This window comes from Ochotona curzoniae, unplaced genomic scaffold (assembly GCF_017591425.1).
Source record: "Ochotona curzoniae isolate NIBS_2020 unplaced genomic scaffold, NIBS_Ocur_1.0 contig_605, whole genome shotgun sequence".
Lineage (NCBI taxonomy): Eukaryota > Metazoa > Chordata > Mammalia > Lagomorpha > Ochotonidae > Ochotona > Ochotona curzoniae.
Genome location: NW_024466491.1, coordinates 3,119,939 through 3,143,720, shown reverse-complemented (window position 1 = coordinate 3,143,720; position 23,782 = coordinate 3,119,939). Strand labels below are relative to the sequence as shown.

At 66.1% G+C, this 23,782-nt stretch overlaps 1 protein-coding gene across 1 annotated transcript in view; it reads right to left on the bottom strand.

Moving 5' to 3' along the window:
* Positions 1-23,782, bottom strand: part of KDM4B (lysine demethylase 4B) — a 45,679-nt gene continuing 21,897 nt past the window's right edge. The window contains exons 8-23 of the mRNA XM_040990665.1: positions 23,264-23,401; positions 14,620-14,816; positions 11,299-11,400; positions 10,799-10,995; positions 8,063-8,487; positions 7,829-7,949; positions 6,493-6,671; positions 5,849-6,071; positions 5,016-5,092; positions 4,862-4,917; positions 4,552-4,660; positions 2,417-2,602; positions 1,761-1,925; positions 1,565-1,684; positions 648-740; positions 1-529 (exon numbers count right to left, since the gene is read on the bottom strand). Coding sequence (XP_040846599.1) covers positions 368-529; positions 648-740; positions 1,565-1,684; positions 1,761-1,925; positions 2,417-2,602; positions 4,552-4,660; positions 4,862-4,917; positions 5,016-5,092; positions 5,849-6,071; positions 6,493-6,671; positions 7,829-7,949; positions 8,063-8,487; positions 10,799-10,995; positions 11,299-11,400; positions 14,620-14,816; positions 23,264-23,401 — 2,550 coding nt within the window. The 3' untranslated portion in view covers positions 1-367. The remainder of the gene's footprint in view (positions 530-647; positions 741-1,564; positions 1,685-1,760; positions 1,926-2,416; positions 2,603-4,551; positions 4,661-4,861; positions 4,918-5,015; positions 5,093-5,848; positions 6,072-6,492; positions 6,672-7,828; positions 7,950-8,062; positions 8,488-10,798; positions 10,996-11,298; positions 11,401-14,619; positions 14,817-23,263; positions 23,402-23,782) is intronic.

Below are 23,782 nucleotides of genomic sequence, written 5' to 3'. Positions count from 1 at the left end.
GTGTGTGTGTGTCTTGTAAAGCCACAGATGCAGGAAATGGCCCGGGAGAGGTGGAGGGCCGGGGCGTTTTCCTCTGGCCTGGCCTGTGGAGAACCCTCGGCGGGCGGTGCGCCCTCGGCACCGGGAGACGAACGCGGTAGCACCTTTTGGAGAAGAGCCTAACAAGGTTTACAAATCTGAGTAGTTGGGCGGGCGGCGCGAGCCTGCGGCCCCGCTCCCTGAGTCCCGGCCGGCGCCAGCCGAGGGGTCCAGGCCCCCTGCGCCTCGCGGGCGGATGGGCGGCCTGGCCACGGGCTGCCCAGCACAGCGCACAGCGCCCAGGCCTGTTGGCCGGGGCGTGGGGGAAAGGGTGGCGCGGGTGGCTGTCCTAGAAGGGGGCCCCGGGCTGGGCCTGGGCCTGCAGCAGGTTCTCCATGAAGGCCAGGTAGTCGAGGCTCTGGCCCGCGTCCTCGGCGCCCACCCGCGGGCGCTTGGCGGCCTTGGCCTCTCCTGGGGCGTCCGGCTCCTGCGGGGCCCCGGTGCTCAGTGACTGCGGGGGGAGCAGAGAGCACGGTGGTTAGCGCCGGCGTTGCCCAGGACCCCTCAGCCAGTGGGACCAAGCTCTTGGGGGGCCTGAGGCGGGCGTGGCGCAGGCAGGGGACGCTCACCAGCCGGGACCGCACGCGTTTGGGCAGCTCTTCCTCCAGGGTGAAAATGTCCCCTCGCTTCACCGTCAGCTGGGACCCGTCCTCAAACTCCACCTGTGGCAGAGGGAGAGCGGGAGGGACGCGGTCCTCAGGGCTGGGCAGGTGCCACGGCTCCGGGCACCCACAGCGCACCCCGCAGCACCCACTGCCGCCGCCCACGTGGGAGGCACTGGCCGTCAGCATGGGCAGGGTGGATGCCTGGGGCCTGGCCCAGCCTGGCGGGACCTCAGCCTCCACCCACTCAGCACAGGCCCCTGCAACAGTATGCTGCCCCACAGTGCCACGGGGGTCCCCAGAGACCCCACAGAGGCCAGAGCCATGGATGAGAGAAGAGAGACTGTCACCCCTGCAGAGCTGCGGCCCCGTGGCGAGTTTCTGTGGTCCCTCTGGACTGTGGACCCTGTCGTGCCCCCACTGGCGAGGGCAGGTGCCTCTGGGGGCGAGGCTGTCCCAGACTGGCCCTGAATCCACTGCCCCGGATTCTGGGGTGAGGATGGGAGTACAAGGCATGCCCCACATTACCCCGAATGGCAGCCCCCCAACTAGTTTTTCCTGCTCCAGTGTGTGCCACCCCGTGTGGCTCCTGCACCCATGGCCTGATAGGTGCTGCCCTGGGTGACACCTTGCCAGCAGGTGGCGAGGGGTAGGGGGCGTCCCCTGGGCCCAGCTGCTGGGGATGCTGGGGGTGGCACACGGGAGGGAGATGCTGCCAGCTGGAGACCCCACCCACCATCTGCCAGGGGCAAAGGGCACGGCAGGGGCCCAAGCTCCACAGCCCCAGCCGTCAGGGTCAAGACAAAAGCCAGGGGTGCCCAACCCGCACAGCAGGTCAGCAAGCAGAAGCCCCGGGCCTTGGCTCGTTGTCCTGGCTCGCTCACCTGGTAGAGGTGGCTCGTGGTGGAGGAAATGAACCTGGCCTTGTACAGGTTGCCGTCCGTCCACCGCAGCTCCACCAGCTCGCCCTCGGGCGGGGGGCCCAGCCGCACACAGTCCCTGCTCTGCGTGGTGGGTGACAAGTGAGCGGGGGCATCGGGCCCGGTGACCCCCCCGGCACCCCACGGGCCCCTGGCCTACCGTGATGCTCTCGGGGTGCAGGTTGTCGCTGTAGGAGCCGTCGTCAAAGTTGACCTCGTAGAAAGTCTGTGTGGCCGTGCCGATGACACGGCCACGGTAGTAGAGGCCACTGCGGTGCTTGGCCAGCACGGCCTGGCCCAGTGACACCGACCGCAGGAGCTGCACCTGCGGCAGGGGCGGGGTCAGTGCAGGGCAGGAGGGGCATGGTGGGCGGGGCATGGCGGGCAGGGGCGGGGCATGCTGGACGTGCAGGGCGGGGTCAGTGAGGTGGGCATGCTGGACGTGCAGGGTCAGTGGGGTGGGCATGCTGGACGGGCAGGGTCAGTGGGGTGGGCATGCTGGACGTGCAGGGTCAGTAGGCAGGGCATGCTGGACGTGCGGGGTCAGTGGGGTGGGCATGCTGGACATGCAGGGTCAGTGAGGTGCAGGGTCAGTGGGGTGGGCATGCTGGACATGCAGGGTCAGTGAGGTGCAGGGTCAGTGGGGTGGGCATGCTGGACGTGCAGGGCGGGGTCAGTGGGGTGGGCATGCTGGACGTGCAGGGTCAGTGGGGTGGGCATGCTGGACGGGCAGGGTCAGTGGGCAGGGCATGCTGGACGGGCAGGGTCAGGAGGCAGGAGGCAGGAGGTGCTCCGGGACGAGGGCCCTCTGCTCACCGTCTGGCCCCCGGGCTTGTGCTTGAGGCAGGTGATGGAGACCACGTAGGGCCAGTCGTCGGGCTCCATGAGGACGCCGGCGGCCAGGGCGCAGGTCACGTGGAAGGAGGTGGAGCAGTGCTCGTAGGAGCACTGGATGCAGGCGCCCGACACCTTCTTCATCCGCTTCCGGCAGTACACGCACTTCTGCGGGGACACGGGCAGCGCGGTTGGACAGTGACCCAGTGACCCCCACCCAGCCCTGCCGCGCCCCCCAGCGACCCCCACCCCAGCCCTGCTGCGCCCCCCAGTGACCCCCACCCCAGCCCTGTCGCGCCCCCAGCCCTGCCGCGCCCCCAGTGACCCCCACCCCAGCCTTGCCGCGCCCCCAGCCCTGCTGCGCCCCCCAGTGACCCCCCCAGCCCTGCTGCGCCCCCCAGCGACCCCCCCCAGCCCTGCCGCGCCCCCAGCATGGCCTGGCCTGCCCTGCACGGTACTGCACGCTGCTGCAGGGCTGCGGGGAGCAACATGCCAGCTGGACACCAGGCGCTCCCTGCCCAGGTGCTTCCTTGCCATCACAGGCCCACCCCAAAGAGGGGAGGCAGCCAGGAGGTAGAGCTCCTGGGGCCGGGCTTCCTGGCGTGTGTGTTGTGAGAAAGTTCTGGAATTAGCAGAGCTGGCTGCACAATCTGAGAACACGCTGGAAGCCCCTGGGCTTTTGTTGGCACAGCAGGCTTTGTTCCGTTTCCCACAGAGCTGCCTCCTGGTTCGGGGGGCAAGGGGTGGCGAGGGAGGGGCCGCCCGCTCCCTCAACTGCCCCCACCAGCCGTGTTATCATCTCGGTGGTGTTTTCGCTCCATAAACCGCGTTCAAAGGTCAGGGAAGTGAGTGCAGCCCCAGGGAAGGCCGATCCATGGCAATCAGATGTCATAATTAAGGTGTCGATACCCGGGCTGCCGCCAGCGGGGATGGGCACCGATGCTTGGCACACAGTACGTGGGGCTGACCCCAGGGGCTCACACTCCAGTGCCAGGCGGCGAGGGCAGAGCCTGGCACCCATCCGATTCGTCCCTGCCCCTCGGAAGGCAGCTTGGCACAGCTGCCCAGCCCCTTTGGTTACCTGCGACCCACGGTGCAGTTCTGTGGACAGCAGGTCCAGCTGGCTCAATCCCCCTACCACACACACACACACACACACACACACTGGCCGTGCTGGAGTGGAGTCACCCACTCTGAGCCCCTCCCCCGGACTCCCCAATTTCTCCAGCAACTTTGCAGGGCTTCAGCCAGCTGCCAGGAGCCAGCCCAGCTTGGAAGGGTGCAAGGGTCCTCTCCACGCAGGCTGCCCTGCACTGTGGCTGCCAGCCACACCCCATCGCCCTTCAAGCCCAGGCTGGCGGTCACCCTGGAGACGGCTGTAACCGTCCCGTGCCTGTGGTCCCCAAAGGCGGGCAAGTGGCACTGGACCCAGGGAGGGCTGCGTGGAGCAGGATTCTTCAGTTTCTCTTGTGAGGACCGGAGAATGACAAACGGGGAGCAGGCCGTTGGGAACCCGCTTGCGGAGAGGGGCCCCCACACTGGCCCTTGGCCACTGGCACTGCAGAGTACGCACCTGGAGCTGCGGCCGGCCCGTGAGTCACCCCTGAACCAGGCCCAGCGGGCAGGCATGCTCCGTGAGCAAGGCGCCTCTCCCTGCCAGCCAGGTGGCCCTGCACCTGCGTGGCGCCTGCCTGCAGGCACGCAGCCGGGGTCGGCAGTAAGGGGTTGGCCCAGCCCTCACAGGACTTATCCAGCAGGCCCCGCTGCCAACCACACTGCCCACAGCCTGGTGCCTTCCTGCCCAAGACTGCCACAGGCAGCTGGGACAACCAACCAGGCGGTGAGAGAATAGGCGGGAGGCCATTGGCGCACAGCCTCCAACTCCTGAAGCAAAGTCCCCTTCTTGCATTTGCATCTGAGAACACGCACTTGCCAGCACTCGCCAAAAGGGGGCCACCCCGGCCCCACACAGGGCTTTGCAGAAGGGGCACGGCTGCCCCGCTGCCCGGAGGTCATGGGGGCAGGGCCAGGCTCTCCAAGGCCACTGGTGCTCATACGGGGTGGGCCCGGGCCAGGCTGGGGGTCTCGGGGCGGGGCGGGGGTCTCGGGGCCCATACCAGTTTCCACCGCTGCTCGGGGATGGCGCTGATGTCCACAGGGTGGCGCTCAGTCACGTTGAGGAACCGGGCCTCGGGGACCGCGATGGCACACAGCACGTGGATCCACCTGCGTGGAGGAGGGGCGGCGTGCGGGGGGCTGCATGGCCCCGGGGCCCAGGCCAGGCAGGGTAGGGGGCTGGACGTGGCTCCCACCCCTCCAGGACACTCAGGATGCCGCCCCTCTCCGCCCCAGCAATCATGCAGCAGTGGATAACCAGGGAGGCCTCCGGACGCTGCCAAGCCCCTCTCTGGCGGCAGTGCCACCCACCTCCTGTCGGTGGTCACCTGCAGGGCGCCCCCCCGGAGGTTACACAAGCAGCACTCCTGTGGGGACACACAGCGGGGGGCTCAGGGTCGAGGTGGGGGCAGGCTGTCAGGCCCAACCCGCCAACCCCACACGGCCCAGGGCACGGGCTCCTCACCGCGTTCCAGGCGTGGGCTGTGCACCGGGAACACGTCCATTCCTCGTTAACCAGCTCGGGGCGGATGCCATAGCAACCTGGGACAGATGGTGGCACCGGCTGAGCCCGCCAAGCCGCCCAGTGGGGAGTTGCACAGCCACCGCAGGAGGGCCCGAGGGTGGCTGGACACAGGGGTCAGGAGGGAGGCCCCGCACAGCCCACCCACATGCCCCAGCCTGGGGGTGCCTCACTGCTCCCCGCCACCTCCACGCTGCATCTAGGAGGACCCCAGGCTCAGCTCTGCCAGCAAGGCAGCCCCGCCATTTCTGGGCTACACTGCTGTTTCTCCGGCCTCGAGCCAGAGGCCAGAGGGGTTCCCAGATTGGAAATGGGCAGGGGGTGTGGAGGAGGCAGTGGGAGGGCTAGGTCAGCCCCCAGGTGGGAGACGGGGGCTCTTGTCTGCGCCTGGGGGTCCTCAGGGCCAGGGGAGGAGGCAGCCCTGTCCCTTTGCTGTCAGTAGTTTCCCATTATCCCCCTGCTCCGAGGGCGGAGCTGGGGGGAGCCCTACAGAGGTGGTCCGTCCACCGCAGCTCCACCAGAGGGGCCAGAGGGGTGATCCTGGCCCGGGTTCTGAAGGGAAGGAAGCTTCTAGAGATGGAAGGTGTCTCGGGTCCTCTGGGGAGCATCAGGGCTGCTCCTCGGGGGTGGAGGGACCAGGGGCCAGGCCCCCTGGCCACAGGCATGTCGCGGTGTGGAGAGCCCCGGCTCTCAGAGCTGGCCCTGCTGCCCCGCTGCCAGGGAAGCTGGGTAGGAGGCCCCAGCGTGCCCATCCCCGCGGCCCGGGGGACACTCACTGGCGTGCACCTGCAGGCAGCACTTGGAGCAGACCATCAGCGGACTGGTACCGTCGTCGCCGACACCGGAGCTGGCGGGCAGGGCCTCGGGGTTCTCGCTGCTGCAGGTGAAGCACAGCTCGGGGATGAGCGGCCGCGTCCTCCGACGGCTCCCGGCAGGCGGGGCAGCAGAGGGGCCCTCCCCGAGGGAGGCCGGGGGCGCCTCCTTCTCTGTCTGCAGGGCCTGCGGATGAGAGCAGCAGCCTTCAGTGGCACCCTCTCACCTGCACCTGCCCTGGTCAGTGGGGGCCTGCCCTGGTCAGTGGGGGCCGGGGCAGGTGGGTGTCAGCGGGGGCCGGGGCAGGTGGGTGTCAGCGGGGGCCGGGGCAGGTGGATGTCAGCAGGGGCTGGGGCAGGTGGATGTCAGCAGGGGCTGGGGCAGGTGTCAGCGGGGGCCGGGGCAGGTGGGTGTCAGTGGGGGCCGGGGCAGGTGTCAGCGGGGGCCGGGGCAGATGGGTGTCAGCGGGGGCCGGGGCAGGTGGATGTCAGCAGGGGCTGGGGCAGGTGGATGTCAGCAGGGGCTGGGGCAGGTGTCAGCGGGGGCCGGGGCAGGTGGGTGTCAGCGGGGCCGGGGCAGGTGGGTGTCAGCGGGGGCCGGGGCTCACCTGGCTGTAAGGGTAGAAGAGGGTGCAAATGGCACAGTACGGCTCTGTCCGCGCAGCCGCCGCGTTCAGCTTTCTCTCGGCCTGGAAGCTGACCGCCTGGCTCTTCCACTGCAGGGACAGCGGGGACCTCAGGGCGTCGGGGTCGCCCGCATCCTCCTCCGCAGACAGAGGGAACGCTTCTAGAATAAACAGGAGCAGGGTGGAAAGCTGAGCGCTGTGAGAAAGCCATCCAACACAGGCCTGCATCGCGCTGAGTGGAGGCCCCCACCCCCCCCGGCGCGTCCCCCCCCCCGCCTGGCTGCATGGCCCAGCTGTCCTGTCCCCTTTTCCCATCTGCCCAATGCCCACGACGGTCCGGGTCCCCTAAGCATGTGGAGTGTCTGTCTTGTTCCCTAAGGTCTGTGTCCCCTACACGCTGCCCCTCGGGGCCATTCCGGGACAGTGAGAGCTGCTGCGGCCCCACACAGCAGGCGGAGCCTCCAAGCTTAAGACACCGGCTGCTCCCCGCAGCCCTGCCTTCTTTGAGCGCCTGGTCTGCCAGCCCAGGACCACTCCCTGAGACCCAGGCCTAGCCATGGCTGGCCCCTCGTGGGCCCTGGGTGCCTGTCTGTGAGTGGGCATGTGGCCGCTGATGGCCGTCCCGCCATCACGCTGGGCTGTGGGGCCATGGGATTAGCCAGAGCAACACCCTGGGGTGCAGAGGAGGGGGAGGGCACAGTCAGCCCCCTCCTCCCCACACCTGCCCGCCCAGACTCCTTCCTGCCTTGGGGGCTCCAGCCCCACCCTTTGAGGTATTTCTGGGGACTCCCCCTCTTGAAACCCTCAGAACAGACTCCGATTTGATAAAGGGGCCATGGAAGGATTTCCAAAGCCTGTTGGGGGAAGCGCATCTTACAAGAAAGGCCGCAGCTGAGGCAGCCTGCTCTGCCTCTCCCTCCCTAACACAGCTCCAGCCCACAGCCGTACCCCCTGCGCCCCGAGGCCTCGGAGGTTGGCTTTTTTCCCCTTCTAGGGGGACACCAGGGGCTTGCTGACTCTGCCAGATGGCACCCAAGGTGCCCTGATCAGTCTAGTCCCAGCATCTGAGGGTGTGAGCAGAAGAGGTTTGGGCAGGTGGATGTGGACAGCTGAGGCCATGGCTGGAGGTGGGAGCCAGTTTGCACCCAGCGCCTGAGCAAGCTTGGGCACAGGGTCCTTCCCGACTGCCCACTGGGCGGGGAGGACCAGAGTGGGGGGTGGGGTGGGGTCCTGGGCAGGGGAAGCCGGGACTGAGGGCGGGCTGGAGCACAGGGAAGCTGTGTGATGTGCCGAAGGTTGGGGGCGGGGGGCACCTCACCCTCGTCGCTGGAAGCCTCCTGCTTGACCACGGACAGTGGGGAGCGCGTGGGTGGCCTGCCCAGGGGGTGACGCCGGCTCCTCTTGATCTCCACCCTCAGCTTGGGCGACACAGATGGGACCTGGAACGAGGGAGCAGGGCTTGTGGGGACAGGACTTCCCTAGGTTTCCCCAGAGGGCAGCCACGCAGGAGCCACATGTGAGACAGGGCTGCTGCGTGAGCAGCTTTGCTTACCTGCACCTCCTCAGCCCTGGCCTTGGACTCCTCCGGCCCCGTCAGTTCCATGGGGGCAGCCTGATCCTTCTGGGCCAAGTGCTCCGAGGCCTGTGGGCTGGCCACCCGCTCCCTATCGGCCCCCGCTGTGCCAGCCCGGGGCACCACGTACAGCATGGGAATGATGGGCCTTGGCTTGACTTCCTGCTCATCGCCGGGTGTCTCGGGGGGCACCACGTTGAGGGGTGCCAGTGGTGGACTCTCCTCTGCAGTCCCAGGGCCCGGGGCCAGCACCGGGAGCTCCACGGGAGGTGGCAGCCGCAGCGCCTCCTCAGCGGGGCCAGGCACCGATGGCGCTGGGGGCAGCGGGGGCGACAGGGGAGTGCAGTTTCTCTTCCTGCGGTCACCCTTGGCCTTGGCGGGCCGCATCTTGCCCCTCCCGTCCTCTGTGGAGAGGGCAAATGGTCAGAGTTGGAACCCAGAACCTGTGAGGTTCCCAACCCCCCCCCAGGCAGCGGGGCTGGTCCAGCCACTGCGGGCCACAGGTCAGCTGGAGACTGTCATGCCCAGGGCAGAAACGGGGCCCCGGGGTAGCTGCTGCCGGGGGCCTGGGATGACCAGTGGGCCGTGGGCATTGGTCCGGGTGATGTGGCACAGAGCTGCCGACATTTGTGTGGTGCTGTAACCACCATGCCCACAGCGTGTGCCCAGGCACAGGCCAGGGCAGAAGCAGCCCGTTTCCTCCCACGGCTCAGCCTGTGCTGCCCTCACCTCCCTGTCAGCACAGATGTCCTGGGGACCCTCTTGGCCCAGGCCACAGGAGCAGGCGGGCCTTCCTCACACGGTACTGCTGGCTTTGGAGATGCGGAAGCAGCTGTGAGCCCAGGAGGGTGCTGTCTCTAGCAGCTGGGGGACGTGCCCTGTACGTACCCCAATCCCAGTGAAACCCCAGCGGGGGGCTCACCGGCTCCCCTCCCACCACCTGTGCCTCGCGGGGTGCACAGGGCAGCTCGCCTTGCAGGGGTGCACCTGCCGCCCAGCACTCTGCCCTGGCGGCCACAGTCCCCTCCTCACATCTCCAGGTTCCAGGGCTTGGACCCTCCCACAGGCAGTGATGGCAGCAAATACAGGGTGTGACACCCCCAACTGCCCTGCGTGCCTGGGTCCACCAACGGCCTCCCTACCCCGTTCACGGCCAACCCGGGTGGCTCCTCCTTCACCACCTCAGCTCCTAACCAGCTTTGTGAAGGGAAGGAGCGTGTCTGCCTTGGGCCTTGAGCGTAGGGTGGACGCCTCCTGGCCGTCAGCTCTGGACGGCGTGACACAGAAGGCACAGCGATGGGCAGCCACCGATGCCAGGCACGGCCGGGCAATGCTCTTCGGGGCGGCCATCTCCAGCGACCTGGCTCGGGCCCAGGGGCTGGCCTGTCTTCCGACAGCCAGGCGTCCCTTCCTCCACAGGAACCGGCCAGGCTCGGGCCTTCTGGTCGGTACCAACATCCTCCCACTCGTGTCTAGCGACTGCCATGCCTGGTGTCTCCGACACGAGTTTTCAGGCAGAGCCGTCTGTGGCCTCATCTTGGGGGCCGATGTGGAGACACTGGGGGCCACGAGCTCTGGGACCAGCCGGGACAGGCAGGACCTGGAGTCTCTGTGGGCGCCCCAGTCCCCGTGCCATCGGCTTGTCCACTCTCCGACCACCCAGACCCCAGAGGGCCAGCTGGGAGATGGCCATGTCTGCACATCTGGGTCTGCTCCTATGGCCGAGACACACAGGGCTCATGCGTTCATAAGCCTTTTCTGCTCTCCGAGACCCTCCCCGCTTCTACATCGTGGGGTTCGCTGGGGCAGCCGTTTGGCCTGGCAGCCAAGGGCACTCGCTGGTCAGATGTCCTGGTCCCCTATTGGAGAGCCGGGTTCTAGGGCTCCAGCTCTGGGCCGGCAGCTTCCAGCTGGTACATGGCTGTGCCTGCTACTCACACAGGCAACAACGTGGCCTACGGTGCTGACTCATTGCTTTGGCCCTGCTGAGCCTAGACCACTGTGTGGCCAGGGGTGTGCAGGGGTCGTCCCCCCAAGCTGCCTCTGTCTGCCTGTGGTCAGTAGAGCGTCCTCCTATAGGCTCCGTTCTCTGGGCGGCCAGTCTCCGCGGACCACCTTCCTCCCCAGAAAGGCTCTCTGGGTAGGTGACGGTGTCCACGTGGCCACAGGACGCTCCTCGGGGCCGAGGAAGGAGTGCCCTGCAGGTCACTCTGCCCTCTCAAACCCAGGGTTCAGGGGCGCAGGCTCATCTGCACAGCCCTGCTGCGTGGTGGGCGGCGTGTGGCTGGGGAGACTGCAGTCTGCAGACAGTGCCAGGCAGGGATGGTAACCCCACGCCCTGCACACCCTGCCACTGGCCTCAGGATCCACGTGGGAGAACTGGGGCACCAGACAGGAATGCTGGGAACACACTCATGCAACACCACTGCCCCGTCTCAATGGCCGTCTCACTGGCCCTCGGAAGACGCCCTGGAGAGAGGCAGACACCAGAGGCCAGTGGGAGCCCTACACCCAGGCTGCTCCAGCCCCCAGGCCCGGCTCCCAACCCCTAGGCCTGGCCTCTGCCCAGGCTGTCTCATGGCCCACTTCTGTAATATCCACCACACACTGGAGACTTTTACAAACGCCCAGGCCTGTCGGGCTGACATGGCTGGATACAGGGATGCACTCAGGCTCCAGCCGGGAGGCACCAGTGGGGGCCCCGTGGGGACTGACCTTCTGAGCCCTCAGCCTCGCGGCCCGGCACTGGCTGCAGCCCCTCCTCCTCCTCCTCGGGGTCGGCCTCCTGTGCTGCCTCTTCCTTGGTGCTGCCCGCGGCCTCCTCCAGGAGGGCTGCCCCGGCCGCCTCCTCTACGGGGGACTTGGAGTCTTCTGGCTTGGGCTTCTTGGGCTGTGTCCGCTTCCTGTGAGACCTGGGGAAGGAGACCCATCAGGCGGAGGGGGGTGTGGTGTGTGGACAGCATGGGGAGGGTGCCCTCGGTCCAGGTGCTCTGTTAGGCGGTACCACCGGGCCCCACCCCGCGCCCCACACCTGGACGAGTGCCAGCTCCAGAGGCAGGGGAGGGAGACGAAGGGGGACAGCCTGGGCAGGGTCTCTCTGGGGAACAGGGTGGGGGGTGCTGATGGTGGCTGCAGATGGAAGCCAGCTGACACTGAAGGGACGGGGGACAGGAGGGTGAGCTGGACGGACATGGACAGACAGAAAGGACACTTACGCCGGCCCCGGCTTTTTGGTCTGCTCTTTCTTTCTCTCTAGACTCGGTTTTCTCTCCTCCTCAGCCTTTTTCCAGTGTCTGTTTTCCTTCAGACTAATTTGTCTAGAATGTAAATTTCAGGGGGTTGCTCTCTTAGCCCACGGGCATGGCTGCTCGGGGCGTGGGGGTGGGCGCTGCCTGTCGGGCCTTACGTGGCGCGTCGGCCCCGGCTGGCTGGCCCCCCTGGTCCTCTCTCCAGCCCCTCCAGAGGCATGCATGGGAACTCGAGTTCACTGCCGCTTCTTGGGGCCTCCTTGGTGCCGAGATGGGCACAGGGCAGTGGGAGAGCACAGCCCGCGCCCGGCACCTCCGGCCAGCCCCAGGTGCGATGTTCACCCTGTGCCCGGCAGGCTCGGCTCAGCTCCAGCCTCACAGAGGCGAGGGAGGAGCGGGAGGGACAGCCAGGAGAAGGCAGGAGTGGAGAGGTGGGCGAGCCTGCAGACGCATGCTGGGCCCTCCTGGCTGCTACTGAGGGGTGCGTTGCCCCACAAGCAGGGGAAGGTGGGTGGGGTGACACCTGTGCCTCCTCTGTCTGATGCCCCATGAACCCTACAGCGGGCTGGGCAGAGCCACGAGCCCCTGAACTCCGAGTGGAGACCCCCAGGCCTTGCCCCTGACTCCTGCTCGCCCCTCCCCTCCGCCCGGAAGCTCCCCCAGCAATCACAGCAGCATGAACCTCACAAGATGGCCAGTGGCAGGAAGCGGGTGCATGAGCAGGGACACGTCACACACGCAGGGTGCACGGAGGATGGTGGCTGCGGGGCAGGAGGGGCAGCTGGGCCCCGGTGTGGGATGGGAGCGGGAAGGGAGGGGGACAGCCAGACCCTCTCGGGGTCTCCCCACGGTGGGGCTGCACCAACTGCCCCAGGCCACCAGCTCCAGGCGCCCCTTGGCCGTGGCAGGAGCTCGGGAGCTGGCACTGGGGTCACACCCGCCCCAACCTCCACCCCAGCAGAATTCCATCTGTACCAACTCACCTCGCATGACTCCTGCCTCCTCCTCCATGTCCCTCTGGCCCACCCTCCACCCACGACGCCTATCAGCCCTGGGGCCACTTCTGACCGTTCCAGCTGCTGTCTCCCCAGAGTCCCAGGCAGCCCTGGTCCCCCAGGTTCACTGGGCTTCATCAAGGTGGTACAGCCCCAGGCCACGACCCCAGCCTTGCCCCTGACATTCTAGAAGGGGCCATACCCAGGCCAAGGTGGGCAGCCATCAAGGAGCTCCCACCCTGAGAAGATACACAAGGGGACCCCGAGTAGGGAGGCATGCTGAGCTGGCCCCACGCAGACCCACAGCTCGCCTCCATTCACCACCTGTCTTCTTGCTCTGCTGGCAAGGGCGGGCACTGGTTGTGGCTGATCCCATCGGGTAACCCTGGGACCAGACGCTCAGGGTGTGGCTGTCCCTGGCCAGCAGCTGCCATCACTGCTATCTGACTCTGCTATTCACAGCTGCCCTGCAGGTACTGGGCCAGCCCGGGTCCCATCCTGGTTTTCCAGGGAGCTCCGAGCCTCGAGACTGCTCGAGCCGAGGTTGGCTCCGTGTCTCCGGCCGCTGGCCACCCTTCAGGGCCTCACCCGGGCTCTCCCTAATGAGCCGCTTCGGTTTCTGCCCTCGTCCAGTTAGTGGGGGCGTGCCGGGGTGCGCCTGCTGCGGGAAGGAGATGGCTCTGCATCCTGATGCCCTCCCGCAGGCAGGTGGCCACGGCCACGCACAGGCTGCTGGGACTTCACACCCCTGATGACCGCGGCAGCCACAGCAGGGCCGGGATGAAGGCAGGAGCTGGGAACTCCATCCGAGCTTCTCCCAAACTCAGGGGCCTCGGCACTGGGTCACCTGCTGCTTCCACCGGTGCGTGAGCAGGGAGCTGCGATGCTGGCGTCTCCAGGGATGCCAGCTTGTCTCTGCCCCTCCAATTCTCCTTAGACACACTACACCCGGGCCACAGGCATCCTCAATTCTGGATGCCTAACTACCTTCGCCTCTCCCTGGGGATCAGTGTCCCTGTGGCAGCAGCAGCAGGCCAAGGGACCGTACCTGGATCAGCAGCCCTCAGGGTACCAGCTGTGCCCCAGGCTCCTTCCACTCCGCAGAGTGAAGTGGGACCGCCACGGCTGCCCTGCCAGCAGGGCCTGGCTCTCACTGCGGCTGGGAGGCTGTCCTGGGTATGCAGGGCTCTGCCACCCAGCACCATGACCTGAGATGACATCTTAGCATTGAGGAATCCCACCTCTGGAGACCCTGGAGCACAGTCACCTGGCACTGAGACTTGGTGTTTGGGGGGTGGGCCCTGAGGCCAGCAGCAGTTCAGGATCGGGAGGGCCCGCCCTGCGCAGTGGGCTGTGTCTGAGGGAGCCAGCGCGAGCACAAGGCTGGCATGCTGCAGACACCTGCTTCCTGCCAGCCCGCTCTGATGGCCAATTAGCTTGAAATGCATGCAGTCAACTCAGGACTCCGCAAACACCCCGCCTGCCTGGGCAGGCGCAGCGTTCGGGAGCCACTGGGATCTGCAGGGGTGGCTAAGGGCTGACCAGACAAAAAGCAGGCTGGGAACGCTGTTATAGCCATCAGAAAGAGATGCAGGGAGCTGGGAGAGAGGCAGCACCAACACAGGGCTGTGCCCACAATGAGGCCACGGGGTCAGAAGGGCCCAGAGCGGCCGTGCAGTCGGGGAAAGCGGCATGCAGAGTGGAGGCCACCGCTCTAAAGCTAGGAGCCCAGAGCCTGTCCACGGGCAGCCACGAGCTGGCCACGGCAGTGCTTCCACGCTGGGCACGCCCCTATCTTGTGGCAGGGTCCACAGATAAGGCCCGGCTCACTCCCTCACCGTCAACGGAGTGGAGGTAACAGACTGGCTGGCCAGCTCTGGGTCAGTGTGCTTAAAGAGAGCTGGCCTGGCCTGCATGTGGCCTCCTGCAGACGGGCCTGGGGCTGGGGGCTTAGCAAGCCCCTCTCTAGCCAGGGCCAGCGGCTGGGCTGCGGCACCTGGGAATGGGGTCTAATGTTGACGCGGTTGAGTAATGCTGATGGCAGAGGCAGGACGGAGCGGAGGGGACAGACACTGCTGTCCCTGGGGGGGCCTGTTCCGAGGGGCTGGAGGCCCTGGTCAAACAGTCCCTGTGGCCCCAGGCCCCAGCCGGGTCTCCCCAACACACACACACCCCTCACCTCAGGCAGCGCCCGCGACCCTGAGAAATGCACCTTGCCTTGGAAGCAGCAGTGAAAAACAGAGCAGAGGGGGCGGGGGAGGGAGCCGAGGACGGACGGCGCGGGGGGCCTCACCTGCGCAGGAGCTTGGCCTTGAGCGAGGCCCGGGAGGCGCTCCAGGAGCTGAGCTCGGGGCTGCTGAGGGCCGTGGGCCGCGTGTGGTCCAGCACGGTGAGGTCCTTGCCTTGCTTCCACAGCTCGTAGCGCTCCGGCTGCAGGATGCGCACGAACACGTCCATGGAGATCTTCACCATGTCCTTCCGGCACGTGCACTGTGGGCGGGACACGAACCATCACGGGAGCTCACCCCACGCTCACGCTGCAGGTCCCCCACACACAGAGCAGGCCTCCCCTGCCCCTTCCCCAACTCAGCTCCCCCTTTCTAGAGCCTTCTAGCCAGAGGTTTCTTTTCTCCCCTAGGTAGGGAGACTTGGGAACGTCCCCCATCCAGGGCCTCACGCTTGTTGCCCCAGTGCGGGTCACCACCGCCCACAAGTGCGAGCTCCAGGGGAGGTGGCAGCCGCAGCGCCTCCTCAGCGGGGCCAGGCACCGATGGCGCTGGGGGCAGCGGGGGCGACAGGGGAGTGCAGTTTCTCTTCCTGCGGTCACCCTTGGCCTTGGCGGGCCGCATCTTGCCCCTCCCGTCCTCTGTGGAGAGGGCAAATGGTCAGAGTTGGAACCCAGAACCTGTGAGGTTCCCAACCCCCTCTCCCGGGTGACCAGGCAACAACAGGCAAAGCGTTTACTGAAGACAGGCCTAGCTGCAGCGGCTCAACGTCCATCCACGAGGCACGTGGGCACCGAGGGAAGTGGACGGTGGAGGCAAAAGCCAGATTCCCACCAGCCCCCTGCCTCCGGGTCTCCTGCATGGCCCTCGTGGGTTCCTGAGGCAGGCACCCAACTCAGGGCTGTCCTGGACACAATGGAGAGCGACGAGGGTGACACACTCAGAACACCACTGCCTCGCACCCCGCCCTGACGGCCACATCACCTCCACTGCAGGTGGCTGTCTGCCGTTCGGACTCCACTACATAGCAGTCTGGGCTGTGGTCTGTCGGCTCCTGGTTCGCACCCAACAGCACACAGCAACCCCAGAGGCAAACCTGGGGACCAGTTGGGTGATGGGATGAGCTGGGTGGTCCCAGCTGCCACCCACTCCTGCAGCTTGGCCCTCCCATCGGGCAAACAGGCTTAGGGGAAGTTGCTCCCCGGAGCACGGCCTGCCGGAGGTGAGGGACTCAACTGCCCTTGGCACTCGGGGCCAGCAGGGACTCCCTAGGGGGAGTCTTCTGCAGCCCCTTCCCATGCCTGGCCTGTCCCTCCCCATCCCCGCTCACTGAATCGAGGGACAGGGACTCGGGACAGGGAGGCTGTAGCCATGCCGAGAGGGAGCATTTACGGTCGAATGGGTCCCAGTAAACTCGACCGCACACGCAGGGGAGGAGAGGCTGGCACAGCAGCTGGGCTGCGGCGTGACGGGGCACAGATGGTGAGTGCACCTTCCGAGCCTGGCCCGGCAATGGCCTCCCTGGCCCCGCCATCTAAGGCAGCAGCTAACGGGGCCCGCATCCAAGCGGTTCTGAATTGCTTTTGCTTAACTCATTAAAGCGAGCACCTGCGCGGGCCGTGGGGGGACCTGGCGTCAGCTCCCTGCAGCCTGGCCTGGCTGCCTGCCTGGCTGCCGGGCAGGTCCGTGCCCAGGGCTGACACCAGCCAGGACAAGTTAGAGACACTCACACAGACTCGGAGGGCACTCAGGAGGAGCCAGAAGAGGAACGAGACACACTCGTGGGGACACACGGGAACAGGGTAGCATAGAGGTACCTGAGGTCAGGGAGGACCCGGGGACCCCGCGCCGAGTGGCTCAACAGGGGCTGTGGGGAGTTGGGGGGGACAGGAGGCTAGTGGCTCCACACAGCGAGCTTGTGCCCTGTAGCTGCTTTGTCAGCCCTCTGCAGGGGCCCCATGGTCTCCCCCAAACCTTCAGGAATCTTTCTGGGACCTGCTGCAGTCACTGCGGCTCTCAGCCCCACCCCAACCCGGCTCAGCGGCTCTGCCCGCGCCGTTAATGGAGATGAAGTAACTCCAGGGGGAGTCTAACCGAGTCATTAGCTTCTGATGAAGGAATCAGCCGTGGACCGGGGAAACTAGGTCTGGGCGGCCCCCTCCACGAGCCTGAGCACGCCCCAGGGCCCTGTGTACCTCGCACGGCTCAGAGCACTCGGCCACCAGAACCGGGCAGGCAGGCGGGGCTGCCTCTGGGGCCAGGGCCACGCGGCCAGCCACGAGGGTGCCAGACAGCCGGCAGACGCCCATGGTGTGGAGGGGGCTTCTGGGGACGCGAGAGGGGACACGCAGAGCCCTGGAGCCATCTCTCACTTGTGCAAGGTGGGTTTGTCCCCTGGGGCTCCCACGCCCAGCCCGGTCCTGGCACACGGCTGCCCCCCACACCCCCATCGCTCGTCCGTCGCTGGGAGTGGAGCCCTCCCTGACGCTGGAAGGAAGGGACGGTGCCTGAGCAAGGGACACCTCCCCGATCCACTCGGTAGTGTTGCTCGCCAGAGCTGCCCATGCCAGTTTAATGAATCAACAGATATGCTAAGGGCACTGCCAGTGTGCGTGTGGGGAGGTCAGGGCGTGGAGAGCCACTGGCCCTGCAGGGGGTCCCAGCCAGGCTCAGGGCTCCTGGTTGGCGACAGCTCTGTCCCCTCAGGCATTGTGGGCAGCACGTGGCAAGGCTGGGCCCAGGGCACGGCGACAGGGCCAGACAGGTCTGTGGGAGGCAGCTGTCGCCTGAATGACACATTGCTCCCCCCCCAGCATGGAAGGGGCTGGTCCCAAGCACGTGTCTCCATAACAGGACCAGGAGCCCATCCTGCCGGCCCCTCTGGGCTGAACGCCAGACTGACCATGACCCTGGCGCTGCCTGTCCCCTCACGGGCAGGCGCAGCAGGCTACAGGGCAGCAAAGCCATGGAAGGGGTCGAGCCCCAGTGAGTGCTTCAGCACCCCTCCAGGTCTGGAGACACCTGAGCAGGTGCAGACACACCCGGTGAGAGCTCTGGGCGGCCCCGGCCATGTCCGTGGACACAGCCACACGTGCCCCACCCCAGAGGAGTAGCCGCCCTGCAAGAGGAGCCCAGCCTCATCCCTGTCTTGCTCGCGTCACTGCCCAATGCCTCTGGCCTCAGTTTACCCACACTCAGAGCCCAAGGCGGCCTCCAGGAGTTGGGGTCCGGATCCCCGGGAAAGGCCTGAGGGGGGCCCAGTGACCGTTCACGCTGCCGCAGCCGTCCCTCACAATGACAGGAAGTTGACGGCTGGGGAGCCACAGCCCCGGGAACCTCTCGCACCACCACGGGACACTGTGCAAGCCATCGCTGGAGGGGTGGGGAACGTGCGAGGAGCCTAGAGGGGGACTAACTCCTCTCCTGGCTTTGGGGGTTTTTCACAGGCCCCTTCCTGCTGGGCTCCCACGGCCCTGCCCTATTGCAAGGGCACGGCGGGCTGTTAGCTGCAGGGGCCGGGCCTCAGGCGGGAGGACGAAGGGGGCACCAGGACGAGGGTGTGCAGTCAGACACACACCACCCAGCAGGGCCCCTTCCCTAACTTCAGCGCTATCCTGTACCTTGGCCATGGCCACTGGGACCCTCTGATCCTTTGCAGGGGAGGTTCAATAAGGACTCCATGATGAACGGTGACCAATGTGTGGCCCTCAAGTGACCGTGTCTCCCACTGTGGAGCAGACCACCACCATGGTTCCAGGAGGGTGCATACCCTGGAGGCAGCAGTGAGGGCTCGAGCCTTGGGGTCCCTGCCACCCAGGGGGCGGTGGGAGACTCAGCTGGAGCTCCAGGTTCGGGGTTTCACCTCCAGGTGTTGTGAGGTTTGGGGTGTAAATCAGTGACAGGAACTCGCCCATCACACGGACACTAACTCCCACGCGTGAACGCATGTTAGCCCACACCGACACGGCCACAGTCCCCGCTAACCTCTCTTCCCACAGTTCTAGGACACAGGCGTGCAGGCTCCCTTGGAGCCTCTTTCTGCACAGCGCGTCCTCCAGCACCCGGCTCTGAGGGTGGCCGCTGCGCAGACCCTCTCGGGGAGCCCCCACCCCCTGACCCCACCGCCCCAAGTGGCCCACTTATGGCCTGCTTATGGTAGGGCCGGGAGGCTCAGGGCGCTGCATGAGGCACTGCAAGGAGTCCGTGCAGCACCCAACATCCTCCAAGGTTAAAAGCCTTCCACCCTGCCCCCTTCACCCCTGCCATCCCATCACACACTCCTGTCCGGGCAGCAGCCTGCCCCGAGGAGTCTGGGCCTCTAGGACCTGTCCCAAGCTGCCTGTGGCCAGGGGTCTCTGAGCCCAAGGGGCAGGCTGACACACAGGCCCCCTCTGCCATGTTGAGGACCCTGCTTGTTCCCGTCCCCATCATGGGGTACTTGGCCGCCCCAGAGGCAGAGACAGGCAGGGGGCAGGCAAGGGGGCCCCGATACCAAGGAACAGGTCAAGACCGGGCTGCCGGGGAGGCCAGCCACTCATCCACGTGGGTCCCCTTTGCTGTGACTTCCCCCTGGGCCTCCATCAGCGGCCATCTCGTTCTACAAGATGCAACAGCTCTTCGAATTTGCTCGTGTAAAAGAGCAAAGCGGAGAGGGGCGCGCAGGAGAGGCTCCCGCCTGAGGAGGGGATTATTAAACACGGTTCAATAAAGTCATCAGCCCGACAGCCTCTGACCACGGGGGCCCCGACGCCTCATCAGCACCGCTGTGCCGGCTCTCACCCGGGAACCAGGGCAGAACACGGAGGCCGCACCACGCCGTGCCGGGCCGTTAGCCGCTGGCTGAGCACGTGGGGATGGCTGCTGCTCGTCCCGCCGTGGAAGAGGGGCGGAAGCAGGGGTGTCCCAACGGTGACGGTGGCAACAGACCCTTTGGGGAGGTGGGCAGGGACAAGCTGTCCCCCAGTGACTGTGGATAGGATCAAGTCCAGTCACCAGGCCCGGCTGCCCCAGTCTCTGCATTTCCCCTGCCACTCTGTCCCCTAAGACGCAACCCCAACCTCACCCCCCAGCCCCTTCTCCACGCCCTTGGTCCCAGGCTGGCCCGGACCACAGACCTCCAGTCTCCCCACATCTCTCCCTGAGCCCAGGGCCCAGGGCCACCCCCCACAGCCCCGGGATGGGATGGGGCTGAGGGGGACAACAGCTGTCCCATGGAGCCCAATTCCCTTCTCTGCAAGGAGCATATTGGGGGGCAGCATGGCCAGCACTGGGCTTGCCTCTACAAGTGCTTTGGCCCCCCAAAGCATTGACTCCAAGGGGCTGACTATAGCGGCAGAGCCCACCGCATCTGCTGGCGTGTGAGACAGGCCGCGTGACCCCCTGTTTCTGATGCAATTAGTGGCACTGCAGCGCGAGGCATTCATTAGGAACTCCAAGGGAATTCACCGACAAGGCTACAGAAACAACACCGGCCCGGCTCCCAGCTCCCAGGCCTCTTCTCTGAACATCAGAAACCAGAGCCCACCAGGCCATGTCCCGTCCTGTCCACAGCTGGCCTGGGTGGGACAGACGGCCCATCTCAGCTGCCCATGGTCGACAACAGCGGTTCCCACCCACACAGCACCCGGAAAACGACACAACCACCAGTGTGGGGCACGCCCGGGCCCGCTGTGTCCCCAGTGCCGCATGGAGCCCGGAGCGCTGGGTACCACTGCCCTGCAAGGGTGGGGCAGGCACAGACGGGACCCCCTCAGCTGATGGATGGACGGATGGCGACACGGGGCAAGCGCGTTGGATCTAGGACCCGGGGAGGCGCGCTCTTGTGCTGGCAGCCCCCTGTCTGCCCGCCTGCCCTCCCCTGCCACCTCCTGGGACCCGGGATAACAGCCCCGAGCAGACATCAGCGGCCGACAGAAGGAGCTAGCATGCACCCTCCCAGGCAGCAGGAACCACGTGGCGCCCATTTTACGGTAATTAAGTCCCCTGCCCACCCCAGCCTGGGGGTACAGGAGCCACCCCCGACCCCACACTCCAGTCCTGTGCCAGGCTGACTGTGGGGGACCATCTCCAGACGCAGTGCCCCTGTGTGTGTGTGTGTGAGGGGAGGCAGCCAGCCTGTCTGTCTTTCCCCAGGGATGAGAGCTGAGCTGTCAGCAAGAAGCGAAGAGCGCCGGGCTCCCTCCCGGCTTTCCATCTCTCTCGCTCTGTTTCATCTGCAGTCAGCTCCGTGCCCAGCAGGCGTCTTGAGGGCACCAGCACGTCTCAGGCTCTGGAGAGCAGACCCCCTCCGCTGCCAAGCGCATCCGGCACCAGCCACGGCCGCGTGCCGGGCTAATCTAACACGGCGTGCAGCCGTGTAGGACTAATTCAAGTTCAGGGGGGAGGCCGGTGGCGGATCGCTTGTTCGCCTCTAGCAAGGTGGCAGCGGCACTTTGATGTGCCTGGTGGTAACTCCACTACAAAGTCAGCGTGAGCCCAGCTGGCCCCGGGACTGTGCCTCCGGCTGTTGCAAACCCCCCAACCCAGGTCCAGGACGCAGCCATCACCCTGGGGTCACCCCCGGGGTCAGGGGAATGTCACATCCCAGACCCCGCAGGAGGTCATGGCTCCAGGCGGGGACAAGGCAGACAGAAGGGGCGGGGGGGCCCGCCTGGCACGGAGGTGGTCTTGATGGTCAGAGGTCTGGACCAGCATTCAGTGACAGGCAGTGCAGTCTATTAGGGGGTAGGCAGGCAGAGGGAGCAAGAGAGGGTGCTCTCATTGGCTACTTGATCCCCCATTGGGACCGAGGTTGGCAGGAAGCCAAGGGCTCTGTGGGCCGCCGTGCGGGTGGGCAGGCAGGGACGCCATGACTTGAGTGACCGGAGCAGGGAGGGGAGCCAGGGCCAGGCCTTGAACCCAGGAGCTGTGATGCCCACAGAGAGCATCACAGCCCCCAGCCTTCACGTGGCAGTCTGCTGCCAGTGTGGCGAGGCTAAGGGCCATGGTCCCCAGCCCCCTGAGACTGGGTCACGTTCAACAACGCCCACTGGCTTCCTGGGTGCGGGAGACAAGACGAAGCTGCCCAGCCTCCGGGGCATTAGGGCAGACAAACGGGCCAGGCCCTCAGCTCAGCCTGTCCTGGGCGCTTCTGGCAGGTGTCCCTCCCCGCTGTGGCGATCAGGAGTTCCACTCCCCCTGTCGGCATGGGTTCCTCCCGCCGGTGGAGGAAGCTACAGGGGTGTCCCCAGCTTGTCCTGGGGGTGTCCCCGTGACCCTGGCACCCATCCCCCCACCCTCTGGCCAGCAGGTTCCACTTCACTGGGCCTGGGGAACCCCAAGCGCAGGCATCCCTCGGGGGACGGGGGGTGAGTCGCGGGTGGGTGGGCCGAGCCCTCAGTCGCACAGGAGGTCCCAGGCAGGCACAGCAGCCGGAGCCGTGGGCCCATCTGCAATAGCAGACGAGGAAGAGACTGGGACGTGACACAGCCCCCTGACCACCAGCCCCGCGCTCAGCTGGCTCCGTGGGCTGCCTGTTCAGCAACTTCACACTACACTGCCTGACAATGGAAGCATGGAGCCCAGTTAAGACCACGCTCCCCACGTGGCCATACTGGCGACCATACGGCGGAACCTGAAATTGCTTGTAATACCTGCCCCGTCCCTCGGCCCCATAGCCCTCTCAGCTCTGAGCACAGCTCCGTCAGCCCGCGGCTGGCCTCCCGCCACCCAGCGTTCCCGCGATCCCTGTGTGTAGCCCGGAGTGAGACCCCCTCCCTCTCTCTGCCAGCCGAGCGGAGCCGGTGCTGGAAAAATACCAGCGGCACCCACAGGGCTGTCACCCTCTACTGGCCGTGTTAGGAAAGGACACGAATAAAGCCAAATCCATCTGGGCCACATTTCGCTCAAGCCGCGTCTGTGACACGCTGGGTACAAGTCATTTAGGACTGAGCTGTCTGCTGCATGCAGGGCCGGGGTACACGGGATGTACCCCGGGGTGCAGCCGCACCCTGCCCGGACTTGCTCTGACACTGTCTGGCTGAAGCAGCCGGCACGGCTCTGTGAGTATCTGACTTCTAGAAAATGCTGGGCTGGTCAGGATTCAAGCAACCGCCTCGTATCCTGGGCCAGCGGAAATCTGCAGTCTTTCCCACCCCAGGAAAGGACCCTGCCCCCCAGGGAGCCCCCAACTTCTCCTCTCGCTTCCACCACCTCCAGCTGAGGCCTGGAGCCACAAGCTCACTGCCACGTCCTCACATCTCGACCTAAAACGCAGGGCAGAGCCCAGACAGGGTGTCCCACAGGACCCTCCCAGAAGCGCGCACAGTTACAAGGAAATTTCAGTAAAATTCTTCCATTCTGAGGCCAAGTGGATTGGCTCAAGAACAGCAAATTCCCGCAGGGGCAGCAGCAGGCAGGGGGACAGGGCCAGGGCCTGACCAATGTTTTCTAGTGTTTCCAAACCTAGGCCTCTGACAGCCCCGAGACAGCAAGATGCCTCGGGGACCCACAGCTTTCCCGCAGCTGTGGGCACCTGCAGGCCACAGCATCCCTGGACAAGCAGGGACTCCAGACACCCACCATGGGTAACAGCTAAGCGATGCACGGCCCGGCCTGGTCCAGCCCTGCCCTGCCCCTCCTGCTGTACTCTGCCTGCCGCTCGCAACAGCCGCTCTGAGCGAGCAAGCGAGCGAGCAGCGTAGGGGCCGCCGCCCTCCCACCCCCGGCTAGTACCTGACTGGCCACTTTGCCATAATCGATCCACCGCAGGGTGGCGAAGTTGGTCGACTCGGCGCAGTTGAACCCGTGGTTGAACCCGGCGTGGTAGCCGTAGGGAAAGGTAATCATGAACTCCCCGGCCTCTTGCGTGATCTGAGGAAGGAAACGGGGACGGTGAGGACGGGAGAGGGGTGGAGACCCCGGGCTCCAGGAATGCTGGGACCACTCAGAGGCCTCCAGCCCCATCTCCCCCCTGTGGCAGATACAGGATGTGGGGCGAGGGGCTGCAGTGCTTGTGGGGCTGGCAGCCCTCATCCGAGAGCTGGTTCGAGACCCATCCCCGGCTGCTTCCGCCTCTGCTCGTCCAGCCTCCCGCTGACCTGCCTGGGAAGGCAATGGACGGCGTCCCCCAAGAGTTCCGGTCTCTTGCCGCCCGGGGGGGAGGCCCTGATGGGGTTCTGGTCCTGGCTACAGGAAATGCAGAGGGAATTTCAGGTACTAAGTCAGCACATGGAAGATTCTACATCTCCCCCT